The 12,587-nt window shown below is 37.4% G+C and overlaps 1 protein-coding gene across 1 annotated transcript in view; it reads right to left on the bottom strand.

Moving 5' to 3' along the window:
• Positions 1–1,011: 1,011 nt before the first annotated feature.
• Cysu (peroxidase homolog) overlaps positions 1,012–12,587 on the bottom strand; it is a 52,474-nt gene continuing 40,898 nt past the window's right edge. Inside the window, exons 8-17 of the mRNA XM_078180882.1 lie at positions 11,527–11,672; positions 9,031–9,272; positions 8,424–8,556; positions 8,082–8,209; positions 7,898–8,007; positions 7,414–7,506; positions 6,815–6,984; positions 6,556–6,664; positions 5,522–5,612; positions 1,012–1,777 (exon numbers count right to left, since the gene is read on the bottom strand). Coding sequence (XP_078037008.1) covers positions 1,631–1,777; positions 5,522–5,612; positions 6,556–6,664; positions 6,815–6,984; positions 7,414–7,506; positions 7,898–8,007; positions 8,082–8,209; positions 8,424–8,556; positions 9,031–9,272; positions 11,527–11,672 — 1,369 coding nt within the window. The 3' untranslated portion in view covers positions 1,012–1,630. The remainder of the gene's footprint in view (positions 1,778–5,521; positions 5,613–6,555; positions 6,665–6,814; positions 6,985–7,413; positions 7,507–7,897; positions 8,008–8,081; positions 8,210–8,423; positions 8,557–9,030; positions 9,273–11,526; positions 11,673–12,587) is intronic.

Raw genomic sequence — 12,587 nt, 5'->3', positions numbered from 1 at the left:
TACATAATGTCAAGTTAAGAAATGGTCCTCCAATTATTTTCAGCGTCGCCCGTCGAAATTTAGAAACTTAAACCATTTTAAGATCGGAGCCACCGTGCACGCATATATACATAATACAATACAGTAATACTCGAAGCGATCTAAAGTGCTGTTCCTGCATGCCAGACTCACACACACTCCACACCTTTAGGCCCGTCTTTCAAATCAGTAGTCTCGATTCAAGAGGGAGGATACTGTGGTGTCTACTACGTAAACGACGGAATGGCGTGCCGTTTCGATACGCGTAACAGGGCAAAGAGTAGTCACATGATCCTACGCAAGTACGCGGATATGATGCATAAATTACTACACGTGTTTACTACTATGTTTAATTGTTACTCGGCACGGTGATATTTCGGGGCTCGTGAAAGGGTAGCTTATGGCTCGGGGATGATCTCTCAACACTGTCAGCTCAATATTAGAACGTGTTATTTCTTTTTACAATACCAAAATTGAGCATCGTGGCTCGAGTTGACAGGGATGTGACAAATGACATTTGTCACTTGTCAATTATGATAAATGACATATTTAGCCATCCCGGCATTAAACGTGGTTCCTTCGCGACACTTAGCTAATGTAATTGTTTACTTGGTAGACTTAGAAATGCATGGAATCGGATCAGTAGTATTCGATACATTTAATAATGTCACAGTTGCCTCTACCGAATAAACAATTATTTCTTTATAATAATATATCTATTTATAATATAATAAACAATTGTTCGTTGTTATTTTTAGAATTATTCTTCTCTATAGTTGTGACATAAATTGCGATACGATGAACAACACAATTGGTTCATGTATCCTATTATGTACTCTCTCTCTCTCTCTTAAGTTGAGTTATGATTATTGTAAGTGGACTTGTAGAAAAATACATTATTATTCGGGACGAAAAATTTCCTTTATGTGCTTTCGATAAATTAGGGATTTTACGTATTGGTTATGTGTGTATATACAGGTATCCAGAGTTCGTCGATTTTTGTTAGTCGTAATTTTTGAAATTTCATGATAAAAATATATAAATATAAAAACGTATAAGTTAAATATATTTTACTAATTTTTTGGGATATCTACATCTGCAAATTACTATATTTTGCAATCTCTATTATTCTTATAACTTCAATAGTTTTCTAAATATTGGATCAAATGTGGTTTCGAGCCACGAGCTTAAGGGTTGTTTCCATTTATTAGAAGCGAACGAGGGGTCGATAAAAATACTATGTGTCGGATATTTTTTGAATAACTTTCTTTTGCTTTAGTAAAAATACTATAATAATGTACTTTTTCACAAATCTCACGAACGTTCGATGTACAATGCCTCGGCCACGCCGCCGTCGTGCTAAAACACGTGTCGCCGCGTTAACTTCATTGCAACAATCGACGCGTATCGTTCACGTCATCGAAGAATGACGAAAATAAACTACGTTGCGCTGTTTATTCAACGGTGGATATAAATGACTTATGGTGTATCGTATAGTCGTGTTCGAGCTCGAGCGATGGTTTCTCTTGTCTCTATCGTAAAAGGGGACAAATCTCTGGAATGGTTCCACCCTGCATCGATGCTCCAAAATAATCGTTCGTGGTGAACGCGATTACTTTCTCAATCCCAGATACGAGGCAATGCCGTTAATACTCTCAAAGAAGAGGCGCAAGATCTCCTCTCTGTTGTAGTTGTTCCGCACCGTCTTCGGTCTCGTTGGACGCATCCGCGCGTCGTGCAAGTGCTCCTCCACCAATTGCTATGGTATACAATATTACTTCGGTTACGAGAACAATTTATGCACGGTACCGTGTCGGGATCCTATATACTTTTTTTTTCGTGGCCGCGATGGTCTCTGCGTGATCATGGAACGCTAAACCGTGAAACATATTTACGTCGCCTCCTTCGTAATTACTTTGTTCTTAACCCTTTGTTCTATGAATTTATCGATTGCTAAAATGGTACCAAAAACTGTTTAATAATACGGAAATGAGAAATAGTTGAGGTCATTTCAAGCAACTTTTTTTCTTTAAAATTTTCTTCGAGGCTTCGTTAATAAGCTATAATATAATATATATGATTGAATGAAAAGTTTATGGAAAAGTATTAAAAGATTCTATTTGACATCTTCAACATAAGTCTGACTTCATATTCTAATTTTTTTTCTAACGAGGGCAATTGAACAATTTGAAAATAAGAAGAAAATTGAAATTATTTTTTTAAAGGAAAAGGAAAGTTATTTAAGGTTTATATTGAATTGTCAGTAGATAATAATATAAATGAGAGGAGCGTGATTCTATATATCATAAAATAAGACGAAAATGTAGAAAAATATTTTTGTCATTTGAGTTTTCGTTTTCGAGAAAAGGAAGTTTGAAAAATGATAATACTGAATAGAAATCAACTACCGCGTCTGATCATCATCTACCTGTTCTACTTATACCATGTATAATAGAACAGGTAGGAAGGAAATATTCTTTTCTGACGAAAATATTTTTTTCTAACGAAATATTCTTTTCTAACGAAAGATCATCATTATTATTGTCATCCAAAGCGTGCTAGGCACGTGTCAGCGAATTCATTTGATGCTTGCTGCGACAGAGGAGAAGACTAGACGTCAGACTTGCTTCGAGGGAGAACTTGGCGAAAGGGAATTATCATTAACTACATATTACTATGTACATCGTGTGCGTGTTTGCAACAATTGTTAGAAGTAATAAGTTAAGAACTCGATAGATAAAAGCGTGCAAGGAGGTGGACAAGCTTCTGACGTATCCAACAACGTTCACAGAAACATTTTTTCGAAAAAGAATAGCGTCGAATTAGAAATGATTTCTGAGTAGAAGAGTTATTTCCAACAAATAATAGCTCGATGCATAAGAGATATCTGAATTTAAAATTTAATAACAGATCAAATTTAATATCCTCGCAGGTAGAATAATTTTTCAAACATTTTGATTAATCAGAAGAATTATGTCATCATTGACGATTTTTAGAAGCTTTATTTCCAATACTTAATGCAAATGCGAGTTTTTTTAAGAATTTTACGATCTGAGATATTTTTCTTCTTATGCGAAGAAAATCGACGAAAAAGGAATTCGATCATTCGAATTACTTAATAAATCAATTTACCTATTACACATGCTAAACCAGTCCGCTACAAATCGTCCACTGCGTACAACGATCGCAACGAAACGTGAAAAGCTCCGACACGAATCAAATTCCACGTTCATCGACTGCAAATCAATTGTATCGATTCGAATCGTGGCTACCGACGAATCCGAGGGTTGTTAAATAATAGTCCCCCCTCCCCCGACTATCGAGAGATCTCTTTCCATTCTCCGATTGGGAATCGCAGAACGGAATCGACACGAGGATATAAGCAAGCAAAGAGGGGACGTGTGTTTATCCGACGATATAAATATTCGAGTATTTGTCAGGTAATCGATATTTAACGCATGAACGTTCTATCATCGAGTGTAGGCACACATTTACCTACGCGTACCTATCTACTAGCTAAACGCTAACTAGCAATAACGGAGCGATCCTGTATGCAAGAGTATCGATCGTTTCGCAACCTGTTAAATCCATGCGGACGCTCGCAGCGTTCCAACTTGCGCCGCGACACACGGGCGGGCAACTAAACTGTTCTACTGTATCGAGACTAAAATACATTGTCAGCCAAAAGTATCAGGCATATTCCATTGTCTCGTGCATTTCTTATTGGTGTAATCGCTGGCATGGTTAGTCTAGGCGCTAGGTGCATCTCCCGCAACCTTTACATCTACTGTCAACTCGTGGTCGTGTGCTTGTGTCGTTTATCTTGTATTATTTTGAGACTGGCAACGAAAATGGAGCAGATTGTGGAATAAGGACTTAAATAAGGATTTATAGAATAAAGGATCATAGAATAAGGATCATAGAATAAGGATTTATAGAATAAGGATTACAGATATTAATAAAAAGCTACTAAAAAATTCTCTTAAATTCTCGAGTTAACTCTTTCGTTTCCCAGTTAGTTCACAGAATATTCTTCCAGGATGATTAAATTATTATATTAAATTGCTAAACAATATACTAAAATATTCTCACTTATGTACCATTGTCTCCTCCAAGGTATTTAATAAACCATTTAAGATGTATTAATATATACTTGTAACATGTATTCGACAAAGTTTTTGAATCAAATCAACGACTTCCACGAAAACTAGGGAAACAGCTATAAGCCGTGTTAATCATTGCGTTGATGAATGTGTTTGTCGTTCGGTATCTGTAATCGTTCCATATATGGCCATATAAAGTTCGCCACGCGCGTCACCGTCGCCCACATTGAACGGAAGCCGCTCAACGCGCATGCAAAAATTCTGCTCGCACATAATTCGCTGGAATTTTTCCAGATACATTGGACCATAGTGTATTTCTTTTTGTGATTGTCACACGCACGTGGTCTCTCACACTTTTGGCCGACACTGTACGTACGAGAGCGATTATTAAAAGCAGTCGACGCGGAAAGTTGGTTTTACGTAAATGCATTCTGGTTACGCAATGGACACGATTGCAACCTACACCACGTTTCCCTCCTATTTCCGCGATATAGTTGCTGTATAGCAAATTCACACGGTGAAATTCGAGTCATTTCGAATTTTATAGACACCGCTCGCTGCCCGCGTTGAGAATTATCGATCGGCGATTGCGACCGTAAAATTTAATGGTTTTTCGAAATCGATGCCAGGACTTCTTATTTTGTAATTTTATGTAACGTGAACTATCGATGTTTTGTAAGTGTATAAAAGTTAATGTTAAAGAGTGAAATAACTCTCGATGAAGCGGAGAGAATGGTATAACTTTAAATGTTGTTAGATAGCCAAAAATATTAGTAATGTCTCTACATCGATTACGTATATTACTATTTAATATTACAAGTTATTAAAACAGGATTCGTTACCTATATATATCTAATACTATTAGTTATTAAATATGTTTCCGAGCAGCTAGGGCTATAAAATTCCAAACGAACCTAGAGCAGCTTTCGACATTAAAATTCTTGTTATTTATTTAGGCAACACGTCACGTGTAAAAAAACATAAGGACAAAAATGTATCTACGGTCGATTTACAATTGATATTCGAACGATCGTCGGGCGAATATAAATTGCAATCTCATCGGTAACGAATAAATTAAGGCTACGGGTACTCCCTAATAATTATTCGAGGTTTAATAGTTACTTAAGGTCGCTAAGGGATCTGTAACGTCCACCCCGCCGTGTGTGTGTTCCCTAAGCTGATACGAGATACAACGTGCAGACGCATCCTAGGGCCTCGCTAATGCTACAGTACCGTAATGTGTCTCGAGTTAGGGGGTGCCTAAGGGTCGTGCTTCTCGGCTCGTGACTGTTGTTGACTACGTGGTTGTGGTGTTCGTCTAGGCGGTCTATACTTTTATTTCTATAAAAACAGCCTGTTTACTTTCCGTACGGTTGATACTGGCCGTCTAGGTTACTCACATATTGCCCGTGACTCGACGCCGGATAGTCGGCCCATTTGGTCAGGTCCATGCTGGGCAGCACGCCGCTCCGACAGGCGACTCGAGGGTTTCTGGGAGCAAGAAAATATTCGGTAAGATTCAGTCTTTAAATCCATTATATTTAAATACAATTTATCCGCTGACAGTTTTCTAATAGATAGTGCTTTAGTTACGATATTTTAACATTTTATATTAGTATCTTTTTGGAAATTTCTGTGAGCTATGAATGCATCCCTCGTTAATATAATGATTGCATAATAGTCTATTAATCTACTGCCATATCATGGGAACAACAATTTTTAACTTTCCGCCCCGTTTTCTATGTGTCGATATTATTGAGGTAACGATCTCCAGTCTGCGACGCACGACTTCGACCGATTCTCACGACTCAATCCGTTGAAAACGGATCACGAACGAAACTGAGCGTACATCGAAAAACGGCAGCAAAATCTTAACACACGGGGAGACAGAATTCCCACAAACGTCTTTCCTGTTAAGCAATGCAACGATCACGACTCTGGGCACACCTGCTCTTCATATTTAATCCTTTCGTTCTGGCGGATGTGCGCCCGGCAATGTTCTATCACCGTATGAAACAGTTTCAGCCAAGTCTACGTTTTCCCATGAATAAAGCGTTTTTATCCTACATTATACAAAGTGTCAGAAATTTAATATACATATACATATAATATATACAATAATTATATTGTTGTCTAAATAGAAAACCCTAATCTTTCATTAATTTCATTACCATTATTTTAGAAAATAGGTATAGTATATTTAAAAATGTTTTTTCCTAAATTTTCAAATTTAGAAACAGGAATGTAGAAAATTAGTAATTATACTTTGGAAAGGGTTGTTTATAGGATAAATCATAAATAAGAACATATAAGAATAATTAGATTTACAATATTGTGTTTATGATTTACAATTTTGATTAAAGCGTGTTTCCTAAAATCTAGAAAACTGTGCGAGAATTCTCTAATTCTATGAATAATTAGTATCGATACGTACATTTCGTGGTCGGGCAAGACCATAGGGTAGATCTGTATAGTGTCGATCAGATCGGTGTTGTCGCAGATCACTCGGGCGAGCTTTATTTTCCGAATCTCGTTCAGTTGTTCTGGAAGAAAAGAAAAAAGGAACGGTGAAAGTGAACCCGCCGAAGTGGAGCGGTCGTGTGTCGTTACACTTGTTCCTGGCGATCGACGTTCGGCGCGCGGCCTTGATCGGAGCTCGTGATTCCCCCCCTGGATTCGAAAGGTTCTCTTACCTGGAGTGAAGGACGACGGTTGGTTCGGCAGCTCGTACCAAAATCGGTCGCCGCGACGCGAATAGCTGAATTGCGTGGCGATTACACAGGCGAAGGTTGGCCCGAGCATGCTACCCGGAAGCGGTCTCTCGGAGACGCCCCCGGACCAGAGATCGACGTCAGCTGGATGCCTGAAAGTTCGAATCGCCGTGGAATCGCTTGTCACCCGATGTTCGACAATATCCGCGCCGTTACTTCTGGGAATTCACGCCGCGAATCGGAGAAACTGTTCCGGCGATGCGTAATCGTGCCGGACACTCTCGTTCGTGAAATTCTATATTTAGCGCGGCTTGAATTACTAATGAAGTTATGATCGATCATATTAGTCAATGTATCGTCGCCGAACGGTGTCTGGAATGTTCCGTAATATTTTTACATGTCGACTATGTTCTCTGAAGACAGGAATTGTATACAGAGTTTCGTAATAGTTTTCTTTAGCGTCTTCCAAAGTCAATGATTAAGAACTGTGAATACATTTTTACACGCGATAAGCTCTGGCTGCTACTCGATCTAAATGCAAATGCGAAACCATAGGTCGAAATTTTGGTTGGTTTACTCACTCGAAGATGGAACTGTAGCGTCTAATGGTCTCATTTGGCATGGAGCCGAAGAGTTCCTCGAAAGTGTCCGCCCAAGGAAGGCCACAGAATTTTCTGTAATGCAACGTAGACGTTAAATATCCGCAATGAATTGACAATATTTAATTAAGTTCTAATAAGCTAAAGTTAAGTTTTATTTCAAAATTGATTTCAAACTTTGAATCTACTGTCTGGAAGCAAAAGAAAAGACTTTTACCATTTTTAAGTAAAAATAGTGGCTATCAATATTTAAAAATATCATATCGTATCGTCTTATTTTCGATCGATATTTAATATGAGAATTGTTTATTGCCATCTACAAAACAGTTGTTTCAAATTTTTTAATCAATTTCAAAACAATTTCAACATCAGACTATGGTGTCTGTCCAGCAAGCGTGGTTCAATGTCAATCGAATAACTAGTTTCATTTGTTTATCGTTTCATGCACAAAGCACAATTTACCAACCTGAATTCCATATAGCTCGGAATTGCAAATTCACGACCGCGTTGCATGTTGAAGGAAACGAGGTCCAGACCGAACTTAGCCCCAGCCTTTTTGAATAAATGATTGGTAACCTGGAATTACGATAGATACGTAGTTTACGGTTGCTCACATTTCGGCGGTTCGCTTATATTGCGAAAGTTCATACTTCTTGCGTGATGGAGTCGTCCATGGCTTGAGCAACTTGGTTCATCAACCCCATAATGTATTCATCGAACACACCGGCGCGGTACAAATCGTAAGGTCTTCTGATTAAGTCTGATAACCTCTTCGACGCTTCGTGAAAATGATTTGAAATTAATTGATATTAATGATCTGTTTAACCGCGAGTACTCGTATAGTATTATACTATACGACGCGGGTGCTATACTTTGGTATAACGTAAACCTTCATACGATTCTCAGGGTGGAAGTTTACACATTTTCTGCTTTTAGATATCTAATCTGTTTCTTTGCGTATGAAGGTTGATAATAAAAATGCTTTAAATTACCTATAAATTTGTGAGCTTTACTCCATCGTTCGACCGCTGTTGGTAACAAGGAATGGCCAAATCTAAACGCCGCAGACGCGAACGCGTCGATTACTGCTGGATTCACGCTTTCGTCGTAACCGTCCCAGTATCCCTTTAAAAATTTATTAGAAGTTATTATTAAGATTAGTACATGATAATACTAGGAGCTAATTTTAAAAACTGGGCATGGAAAAATGATTAATGCCACCTAAAAATTAATTTTTATGCTAACACGTTGAATTTATCTAATTTTAATAGAATTGACGAGGTGCGAGGGGATTGAAAGATTAATTACTGTTATATTATCTTCAATTATAAAATTTTTGACAATTCTAATAATTCTTCTCAGTAAAATCCAAAGCTAGAAACAACAATATCTCAAACTGAACCTTCGTGATGTTTTTATATTATTTTCGACAATTCTATTTATAATAATAATTCTAATAATTCTATCAAAATTATAAAAATAAGAAATACACTTTGATCCAAATACTTGGCCATTGCAAAGTGCAAATTACATTTTGCACGAAAATTCGCAGTTATCAGTTCTCAGCGAGACTTCAAAACGTCATCGACGATGTCTTACATTTTTGTCAAGGAGAAGTCCGAATTTCTCCATGACATCCTTGCCGAGCAGAATGGGCAGGAACTCGTTGTACGTGATATGCTGGATCTGGGCGATGACGATCCGTCTAGTTTCCTGGAACAGGGTCTCGTCGTCCCAGTGCGGATTAATTTGGTTCAGCGATTTGGCGATCCTGTTGTGCTCCCTCGCCATTAAAGTGTGCATGCAAGTCAACACCAGCTGCTCGTTCACTCGTATCTCACCTGTGGGGGGACAAACGGTCGCAAGGTACATTCAGCAAGAATGTCATTCGGTATCTTTCAGGAACGTGTTACGCTTTTTGTCAGTACACGAAAAAGTAGGACAACCACATTCTATAATTTACAGATATACGAACGACTGTATCGTGGCACAAGGTGACCACAAAATAATTGCAATCATATATATGCACGTAGTAGCATTCAAAAGTAATTAAATAATAATTGAAACGATGTGGAGCAATTATGATTTGGAAAAATTAAAATCTTTTATTACAGTCGATTTTGGGTAATTGAAGTATTTTATGGTAAAAACTATACAGGGTGGGTCGGAATTTTTAGTTATACCAAGTGGGGGTTGATTCTACGTGGAAATTAAAAATAAAAGGTTTTTTTTAACCGTTATCGAAAAAATCGATTTTATAGTCATACGCGGTACAATTTAGAAAAAGTTATTGCGTTTTAAAAGGTGCCCGAATACTAGCGTTACTGACCTATGCACTGTACTGTCCTATACCTTACTGTATTATATTACCACATATGTACTTCTAATAAAATAATTTGCAGCGTCTACTCAAATTCGTGTGAAATTCACGTCGACGTGCTCCTTGTTAATTGATATAATAAATTATGCGCGAACGAACAGTTTCGTTTTGCAAAATAGTGTAACAGGTTCGTCAATGGAGCTGTTGACCTTAGTTCCGGCCACTCCCTTTCTACACCGATAATGGACCGATCGAACAGTTATCAATGTTCTTCGGCTTGATGGCGCAGAATGCGAGCATTCTAAAACTGAATTTCGACGCTGCTGCACGGAGATGATTATTATCGTCGATAGTCTGTAATCGGTGCCTAGCCCTGTGCACGATCATTAATTAACCTTTGTACTCGGCTGGCAATTTTAAAACATCGCCTGATATATCACTAATTCAATAATTTTTAGTTTATTTAATTTTTATATGTATAATGAGTAGCTAACGAATTAAATTACTGCGAAAAATACCTGTAGTATTAACAATGACATTTTTTTATTGTAAAGTATGCTTTAGGTCCGATTTAGTTATTTACGTATCGACAAATAAATATAGTTAATGTTATGAGTAGATTACAGATCTTCGTGACGATTTTAATTTTTATGTTATTTTATGAAAATCAAAGTTACTGACTTTCCTTTGTCCTCACAAAATTCTTTGTTGTGGTTGTTAAATGTAAATGTCCTTGTTAATTACCATAACCTCACAAAATTCCGCAAGCTAGTTACTAATAGCATAAAGTAACTGAATTTTAAGCGAGAGCAAAATATTTTTATAAATAATAAGAACTGTTGAATTGAAGTACCAATCCTTGTAAACAGTAAATTTTTTAAACAAAGCTGACTGGGCTAGATTATTTTTTACATTATTTAAAAACTAGTCTAAATATCTTTAATAAATTAAAAAATAATAATGAGTTTTTGCAGAAATTTCTTAAACAAAATTTTGAAGCTTTACAAGATCATTCGATAGATCTAACAGGACCGTTGAAACGATCATTGAAATTTGTTTCAACGAGACTCCACCTTCTCGTCGAGATTAAGCGTCGATTAGGTCAACGCGTTGTACTAGCGCGCATTATGGCACTTAACTTCTGCGGCTCGCCGCGCGGATTGTGATTGAATTGTTTAGTCTCGCGTACGCATGATTATCGCGTCGAATGAACGTGATTTTCTGACTGGTTGCACAAAACGTGAGAAAAACTGTTGCCAGGGAATGTTACCACCCGGTGTACGATAATATCGTGAACGGTAACGACTTTTTTCGCTGCTCACAATACACCTCTATCCGATCGGGTCGGAGATGCGGAAGGTGTAGGTTTGTTCGCGTTTGTACTTACGTTCTAATGATATGTTCAACAAGTAACACCACGTTCCATTGTTTGCCGCAGACATATTATTGTCAATGGCGAAAGCTTTCGATTCTTGTGACTAAGTTGCAAATGTTACTGAAAATGTACAGTTTCATTTCGACGCGTTATACTGTTTAACTGTTCAGGTGACAATTCATTTCAATTTTAATTATAATAAGATTTAGTTTATTGATAGTAATAATCGTTAGATTATTATTAATAATAAGAATCTTTAAATTATGCAACAGGAGAATTAATTGAACTGGATGATCTCCAACTTCGATGTTCAAACTTATAATATATAAAATGGCCTGATTTCGAAAGCTTTTTCGTCAATTGACCTCCGCTCAGAGAAAAGTATCAGAAATAAGTTTACCTGCTTCGAAGCAGTACATCGATCGGTTCGGTCTCGTGCAGCCCTCGTCCGGGATGTCCAGTTTCAGCGGCAACAGATCCTTCAGACCGTACTCGGAGAAGACCGGGTTCATACGCAACAGTCCTCCGTATCCGGTGCGCAGTTTCCTGCAAGTCGAAACAAACAAGAAGCGTTTCGATCGAGATTCATCCGTCGTGCGCCAGCCCAGTTAGACTTCTCCGTTGCGCTTGTAAATCGTGTCTATAAGCGTACATCGAATCCCGTGACTTTTGCGTCTCTTAATATGGGATTAAGACTTTTCTTAATCAATTGAAATAGTTCTTAGGCAACTAAAATAGTTCTCGATCGTGACTCATGGTTTGAAGAAACGGAGTGATTCAAGCTAATCTACCTGGCAATATCTTAGTTTTGGTTAGGATTGAAAATAGTAAATTAATTGAAGAAGATAATAATAAAATTGAAAATTATGTTAGGGTATTATTTAGTGGCAGCTATGGCTAGATCTATTTAAATCTTTATGTATTTTATTTACATTTACTAGAAATAGTTGTTATATTCATAGTTGGTATATCTATGCCACGTACTATAGTATGGTATAATTAAAAAGATCGAAATAAATTAAATAGTCGAATGATTTGAATAATCCCTTGCACTATAATTTCTTCCAGACTTGCATCTACAACCACTCCTTCAGCATTATTTATTTTCTTGATAGAATCAAACAATTTTTTATTTCTTCTATATCTTCATTTACTTTCATTTCTATATTTTGATAACGAAAGAACCAGATTTTCTTTTCGATTTCATAGAAATGAATTTTTAAAGTTGTAGCGTAAGGGATGATTTCGCTTCGACGAGTTTTAACACAGATTCGCATTGTTTCTGCGTTTCGTTAACCGCGCTATCGTTGCCACACGGAATAAATTAACCGTGTTACAAGATTATACCGACCATATAAATCTACCCTTTTATCCGAGTATATTAATGCGTCCAAGTCCGGATGGACGCGTTTTCGTCTCGTGGAACGCCTTAAAGGAGCGGAGAAAGACCGCCAGCGCGCC

The sequence above is a fragment of the Augochlora pura genome, chromosome 5, assembly GCF_028453695.1.
Source record: "Augochlora pura isolate Apur16 chromosome 5, APUR_v2.2.1, whole genome shotgun sequence".
Taxonomy (NCBI): domain Eukaryota; kingdom Metazoa; phylum Arthropoda; class Insecta; order Hymenoptera; family Halictidae; genus Augochlora; species Augochlora pura.
The sequence above is the reverse complement of the archived record's forward strand: the minus strand, read 5'-3'. Positions and strand labels throughout refer to the sequence as shown.